Source organism: Equus quagga, chromosome 2 (genome assembly GCF_021613505.1).
Source record: "Equus quagga isolate Etosha38 chromosome 2, UCLA_HA_Equagga_1.0, whole genome shotgun sequence".
NCBI lineage: Eukaryota > Metazoa > Chordata > Mammalia > Perissodactyla > Equidae > Equus > Equus quagga.
In genome coordinates this window covers 126426168-126452931 of record NC_060268.1, presented here as the reverse complement: position 1 = coordinate 126452931, position 26764 = coordinate 126426168, and the positions used below count along the sequence as shown (strand labels likewise).

Below are 26764 nucleotides of genomic sequence, written 5' to 3'. Positions count from 1 at the left end.
TTCCCAGGGTGCATGGTCTCATTGTGCTAAGCCAGCGAGCAGAGGGCGGAGCTGTTAGTGGAGCGCTCAGAATGATCTGATCGGATCCTTGTCTCTGGAGCTCCCCACCACAGCTGGGAGAATGAGTCAGGGGCATCCTGCTTCTCATTTTTCTTTTTATTAACCTGGGGATGTGCTATAAATATTCATGCAGCTCCAGATGGTGGGCAAGGACTCCCTCCTCACCCCTCCCTCACGTGCTGGTGGGCCCTGGGTGGACTTGTCTTTCTCTGTGCCTCAGTTTACCCATCTGTCACTCTCCTTAAGGCTTCTTCAAATCTCAGGACCCGGGAACCATTTGAGGACTTTGAAACATGCTGGGCAGTTTTCAGCATTTAGTGGGCACCTGGTGTGTGCCTAGTATGACAGACAGACTCCTGTTGTAGAAGCTTTGGTCTGACTGCAAAAACAAGCCTCAGTCCCATAATAATTCGGGAATCTCTGAGGGCAGTGCTGAAGGAGGCAGCCGTCCCTGTGGACTGGGGGAGAGGAAGGCTTTCTGGAGGGGGTTGGAGCTGAGCCAGCCGTGGGTGGGAGGGGTTTGGCGAGGGGAGGAGCACGCAGGCTGAGCGTGGCAGCGGGGCAGGGTGGCGAGGCAGGGTTGTGGAGGCAGCGTGAGGAGGCAGCCGGGTGTTCAGGGAGGTGACGGAGGCCTGCAGAGAACGCTCGGAGTTCACCTGTGGCAGGATCTCCATCAGCCAGTAGCCCGGGCTCTCGAGTGGAGAAAATGTGTGAAGAACAGTGCCTGTCGGTGGCACCAAGGTAGATTTGGGGAGGCGAGGATGGACACCAGAGGCCAGCTGAGGCTGTGATGGGGCAGTGGAAAGACCCAGGAAATGAGGACTCTCCAAACTACCTGAATATCTCAAACGTCCCAGTATCACTCCAGTCCCTGCCGCTCATCAGGCTCAGAGCTGAGCACTTCACAGAAGCCCTCCTGGAGTCCTCGCTGCGCCTTACGCAGCCACATCCTTTGACCTCTGCGCCTCTGAGAAGCTAAGTGACTTGCTCAGAATCTACACAGCTAACAAGTGGCAGAGCTGGGATTCGAACCCACAGCTGTCTGATTTCAAAGTCTGCGCTTTCCCCCACTGCTGCTGTGGCAGAACTTGGGGCAGGCAGCTTGGGGAGGAGGGCGAAGGAAGGTGCCCAGGCTCCCAGCCTGGGAGGTGGGAAGAATGCTGCCCCTTTGCAGAAGGAACCGCTCTCTGCCACGGGTCTCCCTGGCAGGGGCAGGACCCTGGAGCTGCACCTGCATCACCCTTGCCCTTGGCTCCTGGCTATGGCCGGGCCTGCCAGCCAGGCACACTCTCCCTGCCTCGGGGTTGAGTCTCTGGGGCAAGGACTCCCTTGGCCGTGGGGATGTGGGATCCTCTTAGGGCCTGGAGCCGGAGCAGAGGGTGGGCAAGAAGGGACAAAGAGGCCCTTTCACTGATCCTCACGCAACCAGCCTGCAGCTGGACCCCTCTTGGCAGCCCGCTTGTCTGGGTGGCGGGCTCTCTGTCCACCCTGCTCCCCACCTCGCCCAGCTGACACTACAAGGTGTTGGACGTGGTTGCCGGAGAGACCCTGGCTGGTGCCTCTGTGAAGGTCCTACCAGCTCCCACCCACCTCGGAGCCCCTTTCTGAACACTGAAGTCGCTCAGACGGCCTGCTTGGAAAAGCTTGGTGCCCCTTCCAGACCCGGGAGGTTTGGGTGTGGGTGACTGTCAGACCAGAGCCTTGGTGGCCGCAGCTTGGCCGGGGGGGGGGGGTGGCATTCTGTTGGCACAAAACACATGTTAAACATTCCTGCTAAGGGCTGGTTTGGAGCCCCACAGAAGCTGCTCTCCTGCTGATGATGTGTTGCTTTGCCAGACCTTTCCTTTCCAGGGGTGTGAGCTTCCAAAGCAGCTCGTCCTGCCTGCTCGTCGTGAAGATGGGAAGCCTCCCCCTCCCTCTCTTTGCTCCTTTCTCTTCTTGTCTCTCCTCAGGAAACTTTCCACTGCTTTTAGGGCACTCAGAGGCCCCCAAAACTAAATGCAAACATTCGTGTACTTTAAGGCAGTGGGTCTTAACCGGGGGCGGTTTTGCCCCCCAGGGGACACGGGGAAGGTTTGGAGGTATTTTTTGGTTGTCACAACTGGAGGGCTGGGGGCTGCTGGCGTCTGGTGGGAGGAGGCCAGGGATGCTGCTGAACGTCCCACGATGTACAGGATGCCCCGCAACAGAGAATCGTCCATGTCAAAGCACCCCTCATGGCCGGGCTGCAAACCCCTACTGCCACACACAGGTGTTTACATTCCCACTGGGCAGAGAACAGCGCCCACCACAAAAGGACCACTGCTGGGACTCCTGGCAGGGGAGATGTACTGATAACGAGTACCCTCACGTGTAAAGACAGCTTTACTGTTCACGAAGGGCGTTCATATCTACCGGCTCACTCAACATATTGGACAAACTGGAGGTCAGATTCCAGAAATCCTGTTTCTGGGGTGGTCTAATGGCCTCCCAAAGTGAGAAGTAGAAGTTTTAAACTAATTAACAGATGCCGTTGATTGAGCACATACTATGTACCAGGCCTGGTTCCAGATGATTGACGTTTGCCTCACCTTCCGTCCTCAGGCCTCCATAGTCTGATGAGGAGAGATGGCCTTGGGGGTGAGATCGCGCAGCAGAGCTCCGGTCTTCCCAGGCCTCCACACTGCCTCTCTTTACACACAGGCAGGCTGCCCTGGGACATAAAGCCTGCTGCAATTTGGAAATAGGTCGTGGAGGATAAATGCTGAGCGTTGTGGACTCATGAAAGGGCTCTGTTCCTGGGCAGTCTGGAACCACCCTGCACACACAGCCTGGGCATGACGTGGGCTGAGCAACTGGGTCCCGGGAGAACCGCTCAGGCCAGCCTGCAGGCCCTGGGAGTCCCAGAGCCCCACCTTGGAGAGGTGTGCTGGTTAGACAGCAGCGTGCCCACCTGTAGCCCACACCAGCCCTCTGAAATACAGGGCCATGATCGTGAACTGGCAGGGAGGGGATGGAGCAGCCGAGTCTGTGGCAACTGAGCCTGTGGCAACTGAGAAAGGAATCAGGAGATTCAGCACCCTCCTCCCACCTCCCAGAGAGCAGGCTCAGCCTCCAAGATCTCACTGGTGACCTTGAAGGCAGGGCTGCCAGTGTGGCATATGAGTGAGCGTGACAGCCTGGTGAAGTCTGTGTCCCAACCCAGGGGAAACCAGGGCCCAGCTCTGGCTACTGCGTGGGTCAGCCCCTGAGGGCCCAGGGAAAGCAGGGATCCCAGGCTGCAGGCAGCAGTATGTTGCTGACACACATCCACACATGTGTGCATATGCGCACATATATGGTACATGTGTTCGCACACGTAAGTAACACAGATATGTGTGTAGATACATGCACCTGCGTGTACCATGCCACATCAGATGTGCACACACAGATGAGTTCACACATATGTGTGAGCACGTCCTTACCATATTTCATCAAATCTAAGGCCCCAGACGCTCCGTTATTTTATGTACTGAAGGAAGAGCAAAACCTACCAATTAAACTCTGTGTTTTCTTATCACTTAGCATTTTTATTTGTATTTATCAGAAGAGCTCTTTTAGCCTCATTTAGACTTAGATTTTTGTCATGTTGCTCTTGTACACACATAAATAAGACAGTGTGAGGAAGTAAGGTCTTCCCATGACTTCTTCACATTCAGAGCATCACTTGTCCAAGTCACTTTCAGCATAGAGCCATCAGAGTCCGTGTTTTCCCACGTGGTTTTGTCGCCTGTGCCTTCAAGAGCACGAGTGATCCTGCAGGATTGCTCTTCTCTTGTCACTGGGATTTCGTCAAAGCTATGGACACGACACCCCTTCTGCAGCTTTAATGTGGGTGCCTTCTTGATCTTACCGAAAGGTGGCAATGCAGGTTTTCAGACAACCGGGACTCACATTCCTTCCTCAGATAGTCCCTAAACGGGTCATTACCTGAAATGTTGAGGGGTTGCGGTTGTCCTGTGAAGCCGCCAGGAACAACAAGAAATTCGTGCTTGTACGGGCAGTGACCACACACGGTGACTGCCCCTGGTCCACTGTGATAGTAAACAGGGAAAAAGAAGAGTGTCTCAGACTCTAGAAGTGCGGTGTGTGTCTCTGGTACCTGGGCGGTGGAGCGCCTGTTCTGCAGAATCACCATGTGACCTGTTGTTAAAAGGGTCGTGGCTGGGGAGACAGAAGGGCTGGTTTTAGGGCCTGGGACTGAGAAAGGGCAGGAGAGGTCATTGTGGCCATTCCCCTGCCTTCAAGCAGGGCTGGCCCCATTCTCTCCAGGTTCAGAGGCAGTGGATGCCCAGGGAAGGCCCCTGAGCAGAGGCTGGGCTTGAACCAACTGTGGTTGCTGTCCTTGGGCACGCTCCTCCATCACTCTGGGCCTGCCTTTCTCACCATGAGAATGGGGATAATGCACTGTGCTCCTGGGAGCTCCTTGGAGGATGGCTGACTCCAGAGCTGGGGCAGGGAATGTACAAGATGAGCATCTCGTAGGGCCGGAAAGGAAGGAAGTGTTTAAAAAACACAGAACCCCAGAACCAAAACCAATGAGGGTATGTTAAAGGGACATGGGAGCCAAATGAAAGTGCTCCCAAGGGCCATAGCTGGGACAACTTGAGCAACCAAATAAATGATGCAGCATTGAATTATAGCTGGAATGTAAAATAAATATCCATGAGTTCATGCTGATAATAAGTGATTAAATGAAAAGATAAATGGAGGAGAAGGAACAAATCTTCTGTGCAGAAGAATTCCAAATAATTGATGCATATACTCTGGCCTCAAGGAAGTGGATTTTAACTCCACTTTGCATAGAGACTTTCTTCTAAAGAGCACCGCATGGAAGGGGGCAAAGGTGAGTCACTTCCCGGTGGAGAAACCCGGCAAATGCTCTCTCAGTAGGTGGTCAAGGTCAGTGTCATCAGTGATGCACCGTGTCAGTCCGTGATGAGCCGTGTCGGTCAGTGATGCACCATGTCAGTCAGTGATGCTCCATGTTGGTCAGTGATGTGCCGTGTTGGTCAGTGAAGCAGCGTGTTGGTCAGTGATGCGCTGTGTTGGTAGCGTGCACTCTTGATGTGATGTGGGGAGGATGGCACTTTACCTCTGTGATCTTCCTCCCCAAACCCCATAACCCCTGTCTAACCATGAGAGAAGCCTCAGGCCTACCCAAATTGAAGGACAGTCTGCAAAATACCTAACCAGGACTCCTCGAAACCTTTTAGGTCATCAGAAACCAGGAAGGTCCGAGAAATGTCAGAGAGGAGAAAGCGTCTGGAGCAGCCTAAGGAGGAATGATGACTGAGTGGAATGTGGTGTCCTGGATGGGATCCCAGAGCGAAAAAGAGGACATTGGGGGAAACCTGAATAAGATATGGGCTTTAGCTAATAATAACGTGCTGATATTGGTTTACTAGTTGTGACAAAATGTGCCACAGTAATGACAGATGCTAATAATGCGGGACACTGGGTGCCGTGCAGGCGGGAACTCTCTGTATTGTCCTTGCAGCTTTTCTGTAAACCTGAAGCTATTCTAAACTTAAAACGCGTTAATAAAAAAGAAGAGAAGGGTGGCACTTCCTTCCAGCAGGTGCTGGGAGGGTCCAGAGAAGTGGTGCAGGGAGCTGGGGGCGCCGGCAGCCCTTAGGTTGCAGCTAGGGCCTGTCTCCTGTCTGAGTACAGGGTGGCTGAAGACCCCAGGGTCTTACCTTCTCAGCACAGCCCTCCATGTTTGAGACCTGCCTGAACCTGGCTGCCAGCAGTAGGGGGACCTTCTGCTCCATCGCTCCTCAGGAGCTGTGTTCCCTAGGAGTGAGGGCTTGGGGTTGGCCGGGACCTTCTCTGCTGGGCCCCCCTACCCCTGCCCTGCCAAGGAGAAGCCCATCTCGGCTTGGTCCAGAAGGGAGGGCTGCCAGCTGCCCTCCCATGGGCTCCCTGGGGACCTAGCTCTCCCCATCAAGCCGCAGACTAAAGCCCGGGCATTCCTGCCCTAGGTGCCCGGAGTCTGACCCTCCCTTTGGGCAGGAAAACACATTCAGAGCTCCCACCCCGATAGACCTCCTTCCCCTCTTCTGGCTCTGTGGGCTTGACCACAAGGGCCCCGGGAGGCGTGGTCATGCAGGGTTACAGGAGAACAAGGCAAGGGTTCTTGCGCTGACTCTCTTGCTGGTTGTTTCGCTGTTTACTGGATGTGGAAACCCACCTCCACCCTGCGTTTGCTCCCAAGAAAGCCTTTTTGTGCTTCAGAAGTTGAGGTGCACCCACGAGGGACTGTTTGGAAGCAGGTCAGAAAGCCCAGGGAATGTGGTCGAGGCTTCAGGAGCGCCAGGCTCTCTTCCTGCGCCTTCCCCCCGAGGTGCCTCCTTGCCCATTGCTTCCTGGCCCCTGGGCATCTCTCTCCTTCCATCCCTGACTTAGAAGCTGCCCCCGGCCCTCCCTAGCCTGCCCCCAGTTCAGTGCCCACAAGCATAAGCCTTGCCTCTGCCGGCTCCTCCCGTCTGTCCGGATCTCACCTCCTTTAACCTCCTCATCTAATTACCTCCCAGCGTGGCTCGTATCTTCTCAGAAAGACTGCACTATTGGAGGGCAAGGCCTCTTTCCCTCTCCCTAGCCAACCAAGGGGGCGGCATTTTCTGAAGTGAGGACAAGTGTGCAGATGGAGAGAAGTCCACAGTCAGGGCTGCCTTGCAAACCGCAGGCTCCCGAGCTCAGTTTCTCTCTATTACCTGCTCATGCCACGTTGGCTGGACCCAGGTGAGCAGGGCGCCTGAAGGCTTGCCTTCCTCCTCTGAGTTGTAAACTTTCCTCCTCTTCTCTCCCAGGCCAGAGAAAGCCCACCCCCGCCAGCCTGCCACAGAAGCTGGTTCTGGAGAGCAGCTGCATTTAGTGGCTAAGATTCACAGAGATCTGAGTTCAAATCTTGGCCCTCCCACTTCCCAGCTGAGTCGCCTTGGGCAAGTTAACCTCTCTGAGCCCTGGATTTCTCGCTTATGAAAAGGGAATAGTTCCTCTCTCCATGCGGCTGCTGTGAGGTTGTCTGCACAGTGCTCAGCACAGGGCCTGGCACATGGTTGTGTTTGGTGACCAGCAGCTCATTCCCCCAGCTCTGGTGCGCTCTAGCATCCTCTCCCTTCTGCTGTTTTGTCTCCCTGGGGCCAGAGAAAGTCCTGAATTTTCCTTCTTTTTCTGGTGCGCATCCAGTGGCATCCCAGGCCAATGTGTCATGCCGAACCCTAACCTGGGGTGGGGGGCTCTTTGCAAATGACATGGAAATTGTCTGAGGTGAGGAAGCAAGGAGACTAGACACACTGTTCTTTTCCGCCCTGTGGATGTGTCTTGCCGCTGCCATGCTTGTGCCCACCACCGTGAGAAGCAACTCCTGGCCTCCTCTGAACTGGTTCGCGGCCTCACCTCTGGCATTTGAGAGGGAGCGTGGAGGGCAGAGCTGACAGAGCCAGGCCCTGGTGCACAGCTGGCCTGGAGCCTATCAGCGAGCTGCCTGTGTGTTCCACGGGGCTGGGGTCCTTGGCCTCCCAGGGCGCTGCACTCCTGGCTGGGGCTCCAGCACCGGCTCAGGCTGTGGATGGGACTCATGTGCCAGGCGGCCTCTGCAGTTCTGGCTGGACATGGCAGCCCTGGCCAGCCACCTCTTTGGCCTGGGCAAAGACTCTGGGCAGCTCCGGCTGAATCAGAGCCACTGAGGTCCCTATTCAAGGGCTGGGGGTGACAGGGGTGTGTGCAGATGACTGTGCCAGGGCCCCAGAGATGGACTGGACTGGGGGACTTGGAATGGTAGGGCCAGCCCCACTTGTTTTAAATGGGAGAATAAGGGAGTAAAGAGCTACTTCATTATCCTTGTTCAGAATAAGAAAAGATCAGACTGTCTCTCATTGCCGAACCCTGCTTGTATCACAGCCTCAAAACTACTCATCCGTTCCTGTGGGTTAGGTGTCCTTTTCAAGATCATTTTCCATCTTCTTTTCCTGCGCATCCTTTAGTGGGTCCTGTGAAACTGTCTCAGTTTTTGCTTACTTGATAACGTCTTCATTTCATCATGGTTCTTAAGAGATAGTTTGCTGGGCCCAGGATTCTGGGTCAACAGTTCCTTTATCTTGGTGCTTTGGTGGTGTCACTTCAGTGTCCCCCTTGTTACGTTGAAACCCTGCTCCCAACCCAATGGTGCTTCCTTGCTAAATGATCTGGCTTCTCTCTCTTGCTGCCTGTGAGATTTTCTCCTTGACTGATGTGAGCTTGGAGAAGTCCCTGAGAGACTGTGGTCACCATCTGTCCCCAGGAATGGCGCAGATGTGCTCAGTGAAACTTCAAGAGGGAGACTTGAGGCCAGTGGAGGAGGTGGACGGGAAGGCTGAGTGGGGCCTATGGCACTGAGGACATTTTAACAGCCGAGAGCTCCCCATTGCTAGAGGTGTGTGAGCATGGGCTGGGAAGAAAGTCCCTATCACATGGGGGTTGGCCTCAGTTACCTTGATTGCCAATGACCTCGGGGCTCTCTTGGTGGCTCCACATGGCTCCTGCCTTCCTCTCCCCTGCACCAAGCCTCTGCCCATCTCCTCCGAAGGGTCCACAACCTTCTTAGTCCAGAGATCCTGCCGGTCCTCCAGGGAGACCTCCCTGACCCCTCCTGCCCACACGTGTACCATCTGTTCCCTCAGCTCCTGGGGGGTGGCATAGGGAGTCTGTGCTGCAGAGCTCCGTATACCAGTCGCCCGAAGCCTTTGGGGATTGTTTCAGGGTGCTGAGTGGTCTCTCCAGATGGGGTGTCCCTTTCTGCTTGCTCAGTGTTTGCATTGAGGCCAGTTACCTGGGAGTGGGAGGTGGCGTCATGAGGTCCCACTCAACCCCATCAGCATTGGACACTCAGGCTCTGATTCTGCCTCCTGCTCAGAGTGCGGCAGCCCCCTCCCCAGTCCCACCGTGAGGACCTCCCAGTGTCCTGGGCTGGAGATGGAGCAGGGGAGCGGGGGTCACTGGAGGCCTTGATAGGGGTTTGGCCTGCTGCGTGCGGGGATAGAAATGAGTAATACGGCAGGATTCTGGCAGCACTCCACCTGGTCCACTTTGGAGAGAGACAGGGCAGGAAGGCAGTGGCCCTGGGCACTCGCTACACCCAGGGCCCTGCAGATGCCCCCACCTGTTTCCCAGTGCCTGCTCTCTTCCCCTGCCCCGGGGTGGCCGTGGTTTATACGTGTGTAGTGGGGCGCGGTGTGGCTGTGTGGAATGTGCGTCACCCGTGACCCCACCCTTGGTCTACATGCCTACAGGGCATGTCAGGGTGGTCTGAGACACCGACCCCACCCCTGTGTAGAAGGAAGGCCAAGTTCTGGTGTTGGAGGGGCTAAGACGTCGGGGTTAGTTAGGAGTCTTTCTATTGCAGATCAGCAGTCATGTCAGCAGATCAGCGAAGAATCCTTAGGTTGGAATTTATTGGGGAGAAAATGTGTGTGTGGCTGATTGGACCCCTGCCCCTCCAGCCCGCAGTTCTCCTGGGACAAGTCAAGGGTGTGTGGGTTGAGAAGGACATCTCTTTATGTATTTGAGCACTTGTTCCCATGATGTCTCTGTTCCTGCTGGGGAGAGGCGGCCGGTGGGAGGAAGAGCTGCTGCCTGTTGGACTTCCCACCATTCCGTGTGGCGGGGTGTTGGGGAGGCCTGCTGTCCCACAGGGGGCACTGGTCTTCCATCTCAGTTGGCTCCAGACGTGGGTGCCAGGCAGACCCTGGTGGAAGCCTGATGCTGGCTGCTCTGAAGTCTGCCTGCTCATGAGTTGGGGCAGCTGCCTGTTCTGGGCACTGGGAGAGGCGGGCTGGGGCTCCACGGTGCATACAGCATCTGCTGCCACAGCTTGGCCCCCACAGCCTGGCCCTGTCCTTGGCTGGCCCAGGAGGGCTGTGTTGGCACAGGAGCAGACCTCCGGTTCCCCTCCTGGATTTCCTCTCCCAGGGGGACTCTCAGATGTGGGGCTGGCCGCCTGGTTCCTCTGGATTTGGTGGACCACAGTCCCCGTGTGGGTTGTAGGCTGGTTACTTTGCTCGTGAGCTGAAGGGCGTAGAGGGACAAAAGTGGTGAGAACAGGGCCATGCATGAAACTCTATCCCGGCTCCTGGGAAGCTGTGCGGGCAGGAGTCAGAGGCTGGGTTCCACTTCTGTCTCCATCACTGTCGGTGCCTGGGGCCTCTCTGCCTGTGTGGCTCACTCATCATTCCCAGATGTGGAGTTGGCATGAGACGTCCACACGACAGCCATTATGATCCCTGTTCTAAGAGACAGAAATGGAGGTTCTAAAGAATTACCTGGTTTGCCCCGACCACCCAGCTCCAAAGCGACAGAGCTGGGATTTGAACCAGAACTCTGGCTCCCAGGAGCTGCATTGCTCCACTAGTGCTGTGTACTGACACTGACTCGCTCAGCAAGTCATTTCTCCTCTTGGACAAATCACTTCTCTCTGGGGTTATGTCCAACTGGGGGATTAGTTACATAAGTGGTGGCGCATGCCATGCAGACACTGGAGATGATACTTTTAAACACACAGAATAATGTTTCATGAAACAAGCAAAATGCAAAGAGTATATTCAGTGTGATTCCAATTTTGTAAAATGAGACACACATAGAGCAGGAAGCGTGTTAACTGTGGCTGTTATGTATCTGGCTAATAGTAGGGGAGGTGATTTAATTTTCTTCTTTTACTTTTTTTGTACTTTTCAAAGTTTTTAGAGTGAAATGTTTTATATTCAGAAAAAAAGTTTTTTAAAGCAAAAAAGCTGGAGTTGTCCAATGGGACGGCTCAGGAGATGGGCATCCTCAGGAGCGGGCGAGCTCCCTGTCCTTGGGGGTGGACTGGCAGAGGCTGTGTCCACCTGTCATGGACACTGTTCTGGGGCTTCCTGAGTAGGGGAGTAGATAGGACTGCGTGCTTTGATGAACCGTGCAAGGCACTGCCCCACAGGTCCCTGGGCTGGTGGGAGAGGGAGTAGCCAATGCAGTGATGCTCAGACTTGATCGTGCCTGAGAATCCCCAGGGATCTTGTTCAAATGCAGACTCTGACCCAGGAGCTGGGCCTGAGGCTCTGCCTTCCCAGTGAGCCCCAGGTGATGCTGATGCTGCTGGTCCCAGCACTTTCCCCCTGGATTTGCCCTGGAGGAGCGCCTGCCGCTGCCTCCCCAGTGCCCGGCCCGACAGGCCAGACAGATGATTGCGGTGGCAATTGAAAAGGTGTGCAGGGATGTGAGGACGAGGGATCTGAGCCAGGTGACATTTCTGTAAGGGCTCTTCAGAGATGTAGAGAGGCGAGAGTTGGTCAGAGCTGCTGAGTTTGAGACCAGACGCCCGCACACTTGGGCTTCGTGGGGAGAGCTCAGGGTCGGAGTCAGGCAGCCAGGATTCAAGCCCAGCTCTGCTGCTCGTTGGCTGCACGTCCTGGGCGGGTCATTTTACCTCTCTCCAGTACCTGGCCCAGTACCTGGCATACAGTAGGCCCTTAACGAACATTTACTTCCCCTAAAACTGCATGCTCTTCTCTTTCAGGTGGATGAGATTTACCACGATGAGTCCCTCGGAGCCCACATAAACATTGCCCTTGTCCGCTTGATCATGGTTGGCTACCGGCAGGTAAACCGCCTTGTCAGCAGGCGGGGTGTGGAGGGACAAGGGGTGTGGGGCCAGTGCATTGGAGCAGCTACAGCGTGGGGGAGGGAGACGGCATCTAGGAAACATTTTGTCTCTGGAATCAGAGCCCTGAGACCATTAGAATTGAGGCTTCAGTGGCAGAGGCGTTTGGGGTTGGTAAGCGAGGACTTAAGGGCTCCCTCTAATCTGATAAATGGACAGTCCTGTACCCTTACAGCTGAAGGTCCTGGTCCTTGAGGAAGCGATGGGGAAAGTGGGGCTTAGGGAGGGGCAGCGACCGAGACAAGTCCTGGTAGGGTGGGGCCCTGGGGCCCTGGGTTCTACAATCTTAGACCAGTCGCTTGTCCTCCCCAAGACGGGGGTCACAACAGAGCTTTCCTCTAGGGGCTGTTCTGAAGATTAGATAAGACAATTAATGTAAGTGTAGAGGAAATGCTCTGGACAGCATCTGCCTGGCAGGTTAGTTGAGGGATTAGAGAGAATGCGTGTTGAGTTCTCAGCCGACGGGTGTCCCTGCCCAGGGCTTGGCACCTGAACATCCCCTGAAGTGGGAGGGCTGTGTGCCAGCAGCAGCCAGCGTTGGGACGGCTGGTGGCCTTGGGACCAGCGCTGCAGTCCGTGGGCCTTGGTGTTCTCTGCCAGTGGGAAGAGAGCGCCGGGTGCCCGCTGTGGTCTGGGGGCTCCGACCCACCGCTCCGCTGTTGATGCTCTCCGGCCCCCGCAGTCCCTGAGCCTGATTGAGCGTGGGAACCCCTCGCGCAGCCTGGAACAGGTGTGTCGCTGGGCACACTCTCAGCAGCGCCAGGACCCCGACCACGCAGAGCACCACGACCATGTCATCTTCCTCACCCGGCAGGACTTTGGGCCCTCAGGTATGCCAGGTACTGTACTTGCAGAGGCCAGGTGTGTGCAGCTGTAGGGCAGAGGCCGAGGCTCAGGGCTGCGCTCTCTCTGGGGCCACCCCAGGGAGGTTTGAGCGGCTGGGTTCCCTGGCAGCAAAAAGGTCCATGGGACTTTGGAGACAGGCCCTGGCCAGATGGGTGAGCGAGCTTTGGAATGGCTTCCCGGGGGTCAGGGGAAGTGAAGGGGTCCCCGCCATGGTCCCTACTGTCTGGGCCGAGATTGCGGGCAGCTGTGAGTGGTCAGGTCCCAGGCTCTGTGCTTCCCATCCCAGAGGCTGGCTGCTTGAGACCCCTCAGCGATCTTCAAGATGCTTCTGCCCACGGCGCATCCATCTGTCCTTACTGCAGGCTGGGGGGCAGCAGGGTGGGCCCGTATGGACTTCGGAAAGGAAGGCTGTGCTCTGCCCCCAGCTCTGTGCCTCTGAAGCCTGATGATCCAAGCTCACTTCATCTGCCTGTGATCTCTCAGCTGTCGAATGGGGCAAATAAAATAGCAGCCTCCCTCCTTCCAGGGCTGCTGCAAGGGCCAAGGAGTGCATGGAATGTCTGTGACGGAGTGTGCCTGTGAGTGCTCTCCAAACACAGGAGGCTTTGACCACTCCCCGTTTTCCATGTGGGGAAACTGAGGCACATCGTGGTGAAAAGGCTCACCTATGTCCCACAGCAGAGAAGAGACAGATCTGAAACTCAGACTAGATCTCCAGGCTCCAAGTTGAGGACTTTCTAGTTTTTTCTGGTTCGATGTTAGAAATGAGTCTGGCAGCCATGCCTCGACCCAAAGAGCTCCTTGCTGAATCCGTAAAGCCCCCAATGTGCACTTGCACGCACACACACAGATACACCTGCGTACACACAGATAGACATGCACAGACACACGGACATACATGCACACATAGACACATGTATCAATAGGCACATGCATACACTGCACAGATACACGTGTACATGCACAAACATGTAACACAGCAACCTGCAGCATAGACAGGTTGCATAGACACACATGCACAGACACACAAACATACACCCATGTGAGTACTTGTATCCCAGGTAAGGCGAATCTCAGACCTCCAGGACATTGGAGGCCCAAGAAACCTGCTCCCCTACAGCCTCTCATTGTGCCCCCAAGACCCTCTCCAATGAAAGAGCACTTTGGCAGTCCTGAAGGGTCAGCTGCAGGCCCAGCAGGGAACTCACGCCAGGAGCGAGCTACCTCACCCCTCCTTGGGTGTGTTCCCGGGCCCTCTACCCTCTCAGCCCATACCAGGGCCCCAGGGTGGGTCTTGAAAGCAGGCCCCTGAGAACACAGGCCTCGCACCAGCGCTGCCTGGTACACGTGGGCCGCGCTGTTCCTGCACTGCCCACGGCTCTCTGGGCCCTACCCCCTTGCCTGTGTCCTCCACACCCACATGCCGTCTCTCCACCTCCAGAGAATTGTCTCACCTGTCCTCCAGGCCCAGCTCTGTGCCCCATAAGTCGTTCCCTGGTCCCCTCAGCCCCTTCAGTTGAAACCTGCCCCTTCCTCCAGATCACCCCTGCACTCCGTGCTGCGCTCCTTGAACTCTGGCCCTGCAGGCACACACGTAACTCACCTCCTGACCCTTGTCCCTGCTAAGCCGTGGGCCCCTAAGTGTGGGGGTGTTGTAGGTTGGGGGATGGGAGGCTCTGACTTGATTCCTCTGTTTTCCCCGTAGTATCTAACACTATGCCACCCCTACCCCCACCTAGAAAGCATTTGGAGCTTGTTTGTTGACTAACTGACTGGCTGGCTGGAGGGACGAGGCATGGGAGTCAGGTGTGCGCAGGCTCGGGCCCTGTCTGGAAATCCTGCTGCCTTCTAACAGGCACAGGGAAGCTGCAGGCCGAGAGGGAAGCCGGAAGCCTTAGGATGTGGGGGCAGCTTGGTCCAGACTGTTCCACTGCGGGGGTACTTTGCAAGGATCCTTCTTCCTCCAGGGACCCTCCGGCAGTGACCAGTCAGGATGTCCCTGCAGTGGCCGGTAGGGCACAGACCTTGTGTCCTGCCTCACCTGTGCATGACCTCTCTCTCTGACCTCTCTTCCTCTCCCGGCAGGGTATGCACCTGTCACTGGCATGTGCCACCCCCTGAGAAGCTGTGCTCTTAACCACGAGGACGGCTTCTCTTCAGCCTTCGTGGTGGCCCACGAGACCGGCCACGTGTAAGTGGCACCAAGAGGGCTGGCTGTGCTGTGAGCTCCCAGGATGTCTGTGGGTGTGGGAGGCTTTGCCCCAAATTGGGCTCCTGTCCCAGTGTCTGAGGAGATGCCAGAGGAGCTACCCTGCAGCGAGGCCTTGTGCTGGTGGGGAGGGAGCCCAGGGGCCCGGGACTACCCGAGCAATTCTGGGTCTGCCTTGTGCCTGGGGGCCCAGATGTGGGCCTGCCTGTGGGCAGGTCAGTGGCAGTGTCCTGTGGTAGGCAGTGTGCTCTCTGGGTAGTCTCTGCCCCTCCATCCCATCCCCTCCTCGAGGCCCTTCTGAGAGCCCTTCCAGCCTGCGCTGGCACTCGTCACACACTGGAGTGCTGGCCTGAGCCCACCGTAAGCAGTGCACTGGCACTCAGGCCACGGGCCGGGCTGGAGGCTGGCTTGCTTGGTCCTTGGGCTGGGATTTTGTCTAGAGCATGTTCATTCATTCATTCAACCTGTATTTCTTGAGCACCTGCTGTGTGCCAGGCCCTATTCTAGGAATGGGGCTACAGAGGAGATCAGGACAGAGAAGAGCTCTAGAAGCCGGGAAAAAGCAAATAAGCCTCTGTCCAACGTGTCAGGTGGCAATGTGCACATGCCACGGTCGTGCCTTGTCTGTGCACAGGGGCAGAGCTAAGGGACGTGCACCCCCGCCCCCGCTGTCACACAGAGGGAAGCTGCTCTCTGCAGGGCGTGGGAAGGAGAGGAGGGGCCAGCCCCAGCAGGCGGGTCTGCCGTCCACGGTCTGCCGGACCCATCTCCTCATCAACCCAACCAGCGCAGGAAGCCCATGCAGACTTCATCCCAACTCTGCCCCTCCCGGGCAGGTGTGCCTCCTCTCTGGGGCCTCGGTTTCCTCATCTGTGCAGAGAGGCTGGCCCCAGGGAACCTCCGAGGTCTCTTCCTGCCCTGGAAGCCAGTGGTTCTACATATTCTGGAGCCAGGAGTTTGTCTTCCTGTATGTGGGGGCAGGAGGTGTCCACTCTTCACTGAGCAGGGGCCCCTCCCTCTGGAGGGACAAGGTCAAGCTTAGAAGCCCGTGTGTCGAGTAGTCAAGGCCAGTTGCAGCCACCTGGAGTATTTAAGAATTTAGAACCTTTGGGTTTTGGCGTTGAATACTAACTATAAAGACAACTTTAAAATTTCAGCTGTCATTGTAATAGGTGCCCACCATGTGCAAAGCTCTGTGCTAAGTACAGTGGGGTCTTGGAGCAGCTTAAGAGGCTGGCCCAGAGGGGCTCAGCAAATGGGGTTGAACTGAACTGAAGGAGACCTGGTCCTTGTACCCAAAGGCCTTGGGTCTGGTGGGAAGACAGTGCCTGGCGTGCGAGTTGTTAGTGATGATACAGGTGGCCCTGCTGCGGGAGGTCAGCCCATGAGCCAGGAGGCCAGGGAGGGTCCCCTGGGGCAGGAGTGGGGTTTGAGCTGGGCTTGGAAGCTGTGAGGACGTGAGTGGAGTTTGAGGAGGGGGCAGGAGGACAGAATGAGTCCAGCCCTATTGGGGGTCAGGGTGGGGCTTCAGCTTCCATCCAGAGGGGTGGTCCTCCCCGCTGCGTGGTGAGGAAACTGAGGCCAAGAGGTGCAGTCTGAAGCCTGCTCAGGGCAGGGTCTCCCACTGCTGGCCTGCCTGCCTGTCTTCCCGGGGCGGGCTCCCTGAGCATGACTCAGGGCTCCCCTCTGTCTTCCCACACCCTCCAGGCTCGGCATGGAGCATGACGGTCAGGGGAATGGCTGCGCAGATGAGACCAGCCTGGGCAGCGTCATGGCGCCCCTGGTGCAGGCTGCCTTCCACCGCTTCCATTGGTCCCGCTGCAGCAAGCTGGAGCTCAGCCGCTACCTCCCGTAGGTTGCCTCTGCCCTGGGGGCTGGGACGGGGAGCGTGCCGCCACTCCACGCAGAGGTCACACAGCTACCCGTCTCCCCCAAGTGACCTCCCCTCCCAACACCATTCCGCCCGTGACACACGCTCAATTCCTGGCTTTGCCAGTTGGCTCCCGGGGCTCCAGGGATGTGGAGGCCCAGGACAAGCGTTAGACTTGGGGGTCAAGGCCGAGATTGGGCGCAGAGTGGATTTGGATGGGGCAGGTACGGGCAGAGGTACTGTCACTAACCTCGTGTGGCAGCTGGCCCAGCATATGTTCTGCATGGCGGGCTGACTTTTCTTCTTCCCTCAGTGCAGTGAGCCCTCAAATTGTCCATGAACCAGCCCTTGCTCTTGGCCATAGCATGTCCCTCTAAAGTGGGCAAAACTGGCCCTGTAAGGCAGCTACAGGCTGAGCTTCTGACCCCAGGCACGCGTTGGTGGAAGCGAGGTTCTGCGTGAGGGGGGCCCAGGGCAGCCGTTGTCCCCAGAATACGCAGCTCCTGGCGCAGGGCAGTGGGTGGACTCCTGCAGGCCTTCCCAGCCCCGGGAATGGAGAGCTAAGGGATTCCTGCCTCCGCCTGGCTCACCTCCCGGTCTCCACTGGCAGCTCCTACGACTGCCTGCTCGATGACCCCTTTGTGCCCGCCTGGCCCCGGCCCCCGGAGCTGCCCGGCATCGACTACTCGATGGACGAGCAGTGCCGCTTCGACTTCGGCACTGGGTACCACACCTGCTCGGTGGTGAGTCTCCACCGGCCTCTGCCAGCCGGGGCGCCAGGCCGTGTCCTCTGTGACCCAGGCTGGTCAGTCACAGAGCACCGTCTGCCCTGCCAGCCAGGTGGCCCCGTGATGGGCCTGCAGCCTCAGTGCCAGCCACCATGGGGGGATGCAGGGTGACCAGGGCCCAGGCCCTACCACCTTCTGCACATACCTGCCCTGCCCAGTCCCACCTGTGGGGGCAGATGTGTGCAGTGGCTAGAGAACACTTCAGCCCTGGAAAAGATGGGAACAGAGTAAAACAGAGGGCAGATGGCCAATGGGATCCTGGCTGAGCTGGTCACCAGGGGCTTAAATGCCAGGCAGTCCGCATGTCAGATGAGGCACTGGGCTCTGGCCTGGCAGAGGAATAGTTGCCACCATCTGCTCTTCAGGGGTTTGGGGCTGACTTCCCACCCTAGTGAAATTCTCCTGTGCCCGCACATTCCTCTCTCCAGGGGGTCAATTCCATGCTCCCTTTCTCCCACGCCTGGGAGATGGATACGGAGAGCATAGTCCTGTCCCTACTCTGCAGGACAGGGCTGGGGAGAGCCTGGGGCCTGGCGGCCAGCAAGAGCCACCCAGGAGAGAACTGAACAGCTGCTAACTGGGGCCCAGGTGGAGGCTCAGAGAAGGGGACATCCTGGGGCAGAGGACTTTCTGATGGGGCAGGCCTTGGTGACCCGAGTGCCTCAAGCCCCTCACCCAGGAATGCAGCCCCCCCCCTCCATTCTATAGAACCAGGAGGGCCTGCACATGGTCACCTTCTCCACTGCCCAGGGCACAGTGGGACACATGGTCTCTGCTTTGCGAGTCAGGGAACAGCCTGGGATAGGGGGTTTCAATGCCCCAGTGCTGTATTTGCAGGACACTTGTCTGGCTGGCACGGATGACAGAAGAGAAAAGGAAATTGGGGCTTTCCTAGACAATTGGAAACTTAAGGTCACCAGCCTCTGGCAGGCTGGTGAGATTGGAGGGAGATGGAGTCCTGACTTTGTCTGGGTGCTGCAGGTCTGAGCTAAACCGGCAGGCCCCTCGATGCCCCCACGTGCACAGGACTCAGGGGGCATTGGTGGGCCCCGCCTCCCTAGAGCCTCAAACCCTAGTCTGCACTCAGTCACAAAGTGGCTTCTGCAAAGGCGGGGAGGGAGGCCTGGGGAGGGAGACGAGAGGGTGAGGGCTGTGCCTGGCCCCCTCTTCTCTGTGCCCTGTTGGAGAGAGGAGGGGGCGCTGGAGGCCACTGGCACTTGGGGTAGGGTGGAGCTTGAGGATGTGTGTGGCTCTGGTTGCACAGTCCCCTCCTACCTTCTTCGCAGTCTTCTGGGCCCAGTGTCCACCACCCTCCTCTCTCTCTGTGTCCCTGCCCTTTGCACCCTGGACAACTTGTCAGAGCTGGAGAGCCAGTCCTGCCCTGTGACCCTGTTCCCCTTCCACGCAGTTCAGGACCTTTGAGCCCTGCAAACAGCTGTGGTGCAGCCACCCTGACAACCCATACTTCTGCAAGACCAAGAAGGGGCCGCCGCTGGACGGGACCGAGTGCGAGCCAGGCAAGGTACCTGCGGGCCCGGGGTCTACAGCAGGAGTGGCTTCCTGAAGTGCAGGTCTCAGGAGAACCCCTGCCTCCCCACCTAGTGTGTATATGAATGTGGGGGGCGGTGCTGGAGGACAGGTGCGAGCCTCGTGTGAGGTAGATGTGCACCGAGGCTGCAGGTGAACTCACACACACTCACACCCTCCCTCTCTCCCACCCCACACTCCGTGGCTTCTGCAGTTTGTGGAGCTTGGCACTACCTCATAGGCCACCCGCCCGGAGTGCTTACTCCCATTCTACAGATGCGGAGGACGAGACCTCCTCCCCCAGACCTGCCCTGTCACGCATTTCCCTGTCTGTTTGCTCCCTCACGCGTGTGTGGGTGCAGGGCTCTGTTTGTCAGGGGACATCATAGCTGCGGCTGAGAGCCCTGGGCTGGGGTGTGAACCCCACCTCTGCTCTATTGCTGGCCCTGCCATGATCGCTGTGGGGTGACCTTGGGCCATTCACTGAACTCCTCCTGACCTCTGGCCAAGCATCCTTCCCACCTCTCGGGGTTGTTCTGAAGTCACAGAGTCACGTCAAAGCAAATGAGAGAGCTCGGAAGAAGCAGTGTTGAGAGGCGTGATGATGGCTCAGCATCAGCTGGGATCCCAGCCTGGGGACCCGCCCCCACCAGCCTGCCCTCTGCCCTCTGCCCTCACCAGGCTCCTCCCACTTACAGGGGTGTAGAGTCTGTCCCTTCACCGATGGATGGGGCTTCCCATGGCCCCAACCCCGCCGTGCTATTATCCTGAAGACTGGTACACCTGCTCCAGGTGTTTTCAAAGTCCCAGGCCCTGTCGCATCACAATTTCATGTAACAGTTAATCAGCAGCTCTCAATTTTGGCCACATATTAGAACCGTCTGGGGAGCTTTAAAAGTCCCCACCCCCAGAGTGGGGAGTGACTGCAGATGGTCACGAGATATCTCTCTGAGGTGATGAAAATGTTCCAAAATTGGATGGTGGTGATGATTGCACAATGCTGTAAATTTATGAAAAATCATTGCCTTGTACACTTGAAATGAGTGAATTTTACGGTATACAAAGTATGTTGCTTCTTCTTCTTTGTTTTTTTTTCCCCCCGAGGAAGATTCACCCTGAGCTAACATCCACTGCCAGTCTTCCTCTATTTTGTATGTGGGTCGCTGCCACAGCGTAGCCACTGACAGATGAGTGGTGTAATTCCGCACCCGGGAACCAAACCTGGGCTGCTGAAGCAGAGCGTGCCAAACTTAACCACTAGGCCAAGGGGCTGGCTCCGCTGCTTCTTTTAAAAATTACAAGCTTAGTTAAAAATTCCCTATGCCTAGAGATCCTGACTCCGTTGGTCTGGGGTAAAGCTGAGGCATCCGGAGTTTTTGAAGTTCCCCAGGGTGGCTCGGAACCACTGAGTTATGTCTTGAAAAAGACACAGAGAGCTTTGCTGTATTTCTTCCCTGTGGCCCTACAGGAAAAGGGAAGGGAATTAACTTTGGTTGAGGCCTACTTTGTGCCTGGCCCTGTGCACAGGCCTTTGTTAATTCCCGTCAGTTCTTAGAACAGTCCCATTTAACAGGTGAGTAAACTGAGGCTCAGCAAGGTGAAGTTATGCCAAAGCCACACACAGCTGGGAAAGGCTGAGCTGGGGTTCAAACCCAGGCCTCTTGGACTCGATGCATACAGTCCCTCCACCACATGGACGGACCTCCCCATGTGGCTGGCTTGCCTCCCACGAGCACACCTGCTTGTGGCCCCTGGATGGTGGTTTCGAGGTACAGCCAAGATCAACTCTAGATAGTGTGGGAAAATTGTGTCTTCTCTCCTCTATCAGGCTTTTATTTCTCCTGGAAAAGTGAAGCAAATAATTGCACAGTTATTATCATCTTTAATAATACCGTCTGCCGTTTTTGGAGGGCTGTATGTGCCAGGTGTTGTCTCATTGAATGCTCACAGCAGCTCTGTGGACAGTGCTTTCATCACGTCGTACAGTTGAAGAACAGGCTCAGAAAGGGGAGTCCTTTGCTGAAGGTCATTCAGTGCATGGTGGGGGGGATTCTGTGTAACCCCAAGGCTTGTGCTCTTAACGACCCTTTCTCTGGGCTCACCATGGTGCCTACCAGCTGTGCCATGTGCCTGGTTGGGCACCCTCCATGGCAGGCAGGGCAGCAGTGGCCCCAGGGTGACGTCATGCCCTCTGTTCCATCCCAGTGGTGCTTCAAAGGTCACTGCATCTGGAAGTCGCTGGAGCAGACTTACGGCCAGGATGGAGGCTGGAGCTCCTGGACCACGTTCGGGTCATGTTCGCGGTCATGCGGGGGCGGGGTTCGATCCCGCAGCCGGAGCTGTGATAATCCCCCGTGAGTGTGCTTGGCTGGGGTGGGCAAGGCAGGGAACCCCGCTTCCAGGCCTGAGGGGCTTGGAGGGGAAGGCACTGGGGGGTGGGGCACAAGAGGAGGACCCCTGCAGGGGTTATGTATTCTAATGGATGAGGACCCAAAATTGTTGGGGGGCCAGGTCACTTCTGGCTGGGTCTGCCATCTGAGAATGGGTCTGAACCAGTGATTTGCAAACTCTCGTGTCCTGAAGGTTGCCCGCACAGGCTGGGTGGGCCCAGGACTCTGCCATATTAACAAGCCCTGCCATGATCCTGATCCTCCAGCTAAATTTGAGAAAACCCTGAGCTAAGTGTTCAATGGCCATGTCTTGGGAGAATAAATTCCCCAAGTTTTTTTTCTACCACATGAAGCAAAACATCCTTTAATTTTTCTTAACTTACCTCTTCCTATAGTCAAATCCCGTCTCTCACCACCCCCTCCCAAATTTCAGCATTCTGGGGAAGCAGTCCATTTCTCCCTTGTTATCCCTTCTATGGCATCCCCTCCCATGGTTTTGGAACTTTGGAGCACCAGCTCTCTATAGCCTCCATCTCCCACGCTGAAGCACCTGCTTAAGGAGCTTCATGAGAGACAGGGGCCGGCCGGAGTCGGCCACGTGGGGCTGCCTCCAGGAACGAGGGATTCTGACCCTCTGTGGGGCAGGGTCTGGCCTACCCTCATGGTGCTGAGTGAGCTGATGAGGACTGCAGAACGGCAGGGCCCTAGGAACGCAGCGGCTCGGTGGTGGTCATCCGCCCTCTAGCATCCTCAGGAGTGGTCCTTCATACTCTGCTGTTTACCTCCAGGGATGGGGAACTCACTACCTCCTGGAGCAGCTTGATCCTGTGTCAGGTGGCTATACTGGCCTTGTACAAATACGAGCCAAAATGAACTGCCGTGTAACTTCCACCTGATGAGGGTATGAAAGCCGGAGTTAGAGAAAGGCCCAGCGGTGCCCACTGAGAAAACCACCTTCCAGTCATGACGATTGTTATTTCCATTTATTGAAGTCCTCTGTAATAGTAACTTTTTATTTTATGAAGCTTAAATGAAATAATATGTGTGCTCTCAGCACCATGCCCAGCACAGATTAAGCACTAATAAATAGCAGCTGCTGTTATAATTATTGCAGCGTATCGAACACTTGCTCTGTGCCAGGTGGGACGCTAAGCGCCGTGGTGTGTGTAAGCGGGTGGTTCTCCCGGCTGTCTGAGCAGGACCAGCTTGGATACTGTGTATCCATAATCTTACCTAATCCTGTAACCTACTGGAGGAGAGAGTACAGATTGCTTTAAAATAGCTTTTCTTATTTATTCTTCACAGGCACACTAGGAGGCAGATAAAATACATTTTATGGTCCCTCCTCTAAAGGGGAAATTAAGGTACAGCAAGACTAAGCCACTTGCCCGGGGACAAACACAATCAGGACTTGGGGTTAGATTCAGCCAGATCTTCTGATTCCAGGTCCGTCTCTTTACCACTCCTTAGTTTATCATGGTATTAAATGGAAGCAGATGCAAACAGGAGTAGCTGAGTCATTTACTGAGTACCTATTGTCTGTCAGGCCCTGTGTAACAGCTGGAAGAATATACACAGATGAGTAAGACTGATTTCCCTTCCAGCCCAGTTGGAGAGGGTTAGTCATTCCTGTCTTTCCTGCTTTCTGCCCCCATCTCTCCCCCCCCCCCCCCCCCCCTGCCCCGCCACATGGTGGAATAGGTGGCGTATGCCTGAAGGAGCAAGAGGGATCTGGAAGGCTCTGAGCTCAGCAGCCCCAGCAGTGGGGGTCCCTCTCCAGTTTATGAGTTAGTGGACCTCCTTTTGATGCTGCTCTATTAAGGCCGAGCTTGCCCCTGGTGGCCATGTCGGAAGCCTGGCCCTCCCCAGCCTTCCCAGCCACCAAGGTCACTGGGTCTCTGTGTCTGCCCAGCCCAGCCTACGGAGGCCGCCTGTGCTCAGGGCCCACGTTCCAGTACCAGATCTGCAACAGCGAGGAGTGTCCGGGGCCCTACGAGGACTTCCGGGCCCAGCAGTGTGCCAAGCGCAACTCCTACTACATCCACCAGAACGCCAAGCACAGCTGGGTCCCCTACGAGCCTGATGACGGTGAGCGGGCCCTGCTCCCCCTCCCACCCCCACATCCCTGGGCATGTGCTGGGTCTGTGTCTTCCCCAGCAGGGCCTCCCCTGCTGGCGAAGGTGGAGGGACAGTGGGGACACCAGAAGGGACATTGCAGTCAGCAGGCTTGCCACAGACCTTTGTGAAGCCCTTTGTGTTGTTTACCTCGGGGGACCACCGTCCTCATCAGACCCATCTCTGATATGGTACTCTGATGACTGTTTTCTGGCAGATGCCAGGAAAATGCCTTGAGCAAGGGACACTTCACCCAGGGGTGCCCTTGAGGCCGGCGGCAGTGCCGGCTGTTGGGGCTGGTGCCTGTGACATGTCCTTCCCTGAGGGAAGGCACCACACAGGCTCAGCCCCCTCGCTTTGCATAACCAACGTCCTAAGAAGCTCGGTCCTGTGACCTGCCGTGCTTGTAGGTTTTACTGATTGTGCTGCCGTTTTAGCAGTTAATGAAAATGATTTGAGAGGCAGGCCGATGGGGGCCTGTGGGATCCTCACACTGACCCCCTCCAGGCTGCCCTGGGACAGACACAGGCCTCGGGACTCACCCACAGGGTCTGAATTTTGGGACCAAGCCAGTGCCAGCATCTGTCTGTTTTGGAGCATTTCTAGTGATGGCTTTCATAGCGGCAGAGGGAAGCCCATGAAGGGCTGGGATTCATGGTGTCTTAAAGCCTTCAGGCTAGAGGGGCCTGTAACCGTCCTCTGGCTCCACCTCCCCCTGCCGGCCTTTCCATGGTCCCTCCAAAGACAGATACTCACCCCCTAACACACAGCCCTCAGCCTCAGATGGAGCAATGAGAACAGCCCTTCCTCTCCTGAGCCCAGGGCCACCCCTTTGTAGCCCTGGTTCCAAAGTATCAGTTGCAGGACCCCTCAGTTCTTCAGCTCACATTTAGAATGACAATCTTCAAGTTTGAAAGGACCACAGAGGCCTGTCCATTGCCCGCTGGTGCACAGACCCCTCCGGAACAGGCTGGCAGGGAGTGTCTTCCCTCTGCTTGGATTCCTCCCACTCTGGGGAGCTCACTACTCCCTTGCCACTGTTGGCTGCCTTCCACGGCTGCCCGGAGACCCACCTGCCTGGGGCAGACAGGTCAAAGTCCTTCCTGTCTGTAGGAGGGTTGGAGCCCCCCACCCCTTGACCCCTGGCCCAGGTCCCACCATGTGTGAAATCCAAAGTGGTGTTGGATGTTGTGGCTCCAGACTTGAGTGCTGGGGCAAGATGTCACTAGGTGTCCGAGGAGCCTGGGCACCAGGAGCAAGGAGCCAGACGGGTCCTTAGAAATGTGGCTGAGGGAGCAGCTTGCTTTGAAAGCCTTGCTGGTCCATTCAGAACCCAACAAGCCACAGGGGCACGGGGTGGGGAGGGGCAGGAGGCTGTGGGGGCAGCGGGACTTTGGGTTTTCCCTGCACTTTTAGACAAATCCCGGGATGTTGGCTAAGCCCCTGCCTCCCTTTTTCTGAAGAACACAGCAGGTGTTTCTATGTTCTCTGGAGCCTCCTTTTTGGGGACGTCAATAGCCTGGATAGAGAAGAGAACCTTCAGTTGTTAGACCTGGGAAGGACTCCCCACCCTCCCTCAGTGCTGCTCCATTTTACAAACCCAAACACAGACTGCTCTTCTGCCCGCCTTTCACTTGGCCTGCTAACATTCACAGATGTGTTAGGATACCCCATCATCCGTGTGACCGGTGAAGTGTGTGCAGGGGTCAGAGCAGCACTAAGGCCAGGCAGCCTGGGTTAGAATCCTGGCTCTTCTGCTTATTGCATGGCTGTGTGGCCTTGAGCAAATTCCTTAACCTCTCTGGTCCTGGGTTTCCTTCTCTGTAATGCTAGAACCTACTTCCTTGAGAGATGTAAATGAGTTAATTCACAGAAAGCATTTAAAGTTGCACATCAAGAGTGTGTAAAGGTTTTGGAAGTGCTTGGCACACAGTAAGCATTCACTAAGTGTTGGCTTATTATTATTTTGTCATTTGATTTTTCTCATCATCCTGATGTGGCATTTTACGGTTCAGGGATAACAAATAAGGAACTGAGGCTCGGAGAAGTCAGATAATTTGCCCAAGATTACCTGGCTAATAAATAAGTGACATGATAGGGATTTTAAGCCCTGGCTCCACACCTGTTGCTCCCCTCGCTGCCCAGAGCTGGCCCTCAGAGCTTCCTGCTTGGGCCGTGCGCTGGTGTCATTCCCTGGGCCATGCGCTGGTGTCATTTCGTGGGCCATGCGCTGATGTCACTCCATGGGCTGTGCACTGGTGTCCTGGGCCAGTGCACTTTCTCCATGCCCACCTGGGGGCTCAGTGTGGTTGGTCCCTCTCCCCACAGACGCCCAGAAGTGTGAGCTGATCTGCCAGTCGGAGGACACAGGGGCTGTGGTCTTCATGAACCAGGTGGTCCATGATGGAACACGCTGCAGCTACCGGGACCCATACAGCATCTGTGCCCGTGGAGAGTGTGTGGTGGGTGCCCCCTGCAGGCCACCCGCCCTCTGCTGGCAGCTGGAGATGGAGAGCTGCCCCGCCTGCCCCTTCTGCTCCCTGGAAGACAAGCGTCGCCCCACTTTCCCCACCTGTGACACCCCTCAGTCCTTGACATAACCCTGGGATGCTGGACCGGGGTTACTGCCAGCCCCATTGGAGGGGAGAGGAGCGGGCCAGGTTTAAGACCTGCCCATGTCACATGGCGAATTTGTAGCAGAGCCCTGTCTAGGGATGCCTCTCGGTCCAGGGTCCTCTCGTGTCTGGGGCCTGGGGACCCAGGAGGGAGCCGGGGGCTACACCTGGGGGTGATGGTGGGGACATGGGAGCCTCCTCCTGCTGACCCCACCTCTGACCACAGCCCGTCGGCTGTGACAAGGAGGTGGGGTCCATGAAGGCTGATGACAAGTGCGGGGTCTGTGGCGGTGACAACTCCCACTGCAGGACTGTGAAGGGGACGCTGGGCAAGGCCTCCAAGCAGGCAGGTGAGCGGGCTGGGGCTGAGCGTCGACCAGGAGTGGCTTGGGTTCTGGGGTTCCCCAGCTGGGTTCCTAGAGCCTGAGCTGTCCCTCAGGTGGGCCCTCCCTCCTTGAGCCAGGCCACAGTTCAGGGCAGGGAAGAGGGGCCCTGGAGCCCATCTCTGGACCTTCGCAGGTTGCCCCAGCTGGCGAGCCAGGAGCTACGCTTGGCCGCCTTGTCTTCCAGGCACGCTGCTGCCTGCAACGGGCCCAGTAGCTCGGAAGCATATTTCTGCTAGGCTGTGTGTTGTGATAGGAGCTTGGCC

At 56.6% G+C, this 26764-nt stretch overlaps 1 protein-coding gene across 7 annotated transcripts in view; it reads left to right on the top strand.

The window, feature by feature from the left end:
• The window catches only part of ADAMTS14 (ADAM metallopeptidase with thrombospondin type 1 motif 14), an 83104-nt gene that overhangs the window by 39295 nt on the left and 17045 nt on the right, over window positions 1-26764 (top strand). For 6 of the 7 annotated variants that reach the window (XR_006886846.1, XR_006886847.1, XM_046649398.1 and 3 more), the window contains exons 5-14: window positions 11612-11695; window positions 12438-12594; window positions 14687-14792; window positions 16518-16661; window positions 17291-17423; window positions 18877-18990; window positions 21201-21349; window positions 23298-23473; window positions 25829-25962; window positions 26342-26465. Coding sequence is in view for 5 of the 7 variants with exons in the window: in XM_046649398.1 (XP_046505354.1) it covers window positions 11612-11695; window positions 12438-12594; window positions 14687-14792; window positions 16518-16661; window positions 17291-17423; window positions 18877-18990; window positions 21201-21349; window positions 23298-23473; window positions 25829-25962; window positions 26342-26465 (1321 nt within the window). In the remaining 2 variants the exon portion in view is untranslated. The remainder of the gene's footprint in view (window positions 1-11611; window positions 11696-12437; window positions 12595-14686; window positions 14793-16517; window positions 16662-17290; window positions 17424-18876; window positions 18991-21200; window positions 21350-23297; window positions 23474-25828; window positions 25963-26341; window positions 26466-26764) is intronic. The other variant, XM_046649387.1, reaches the window with a different exon arrangement.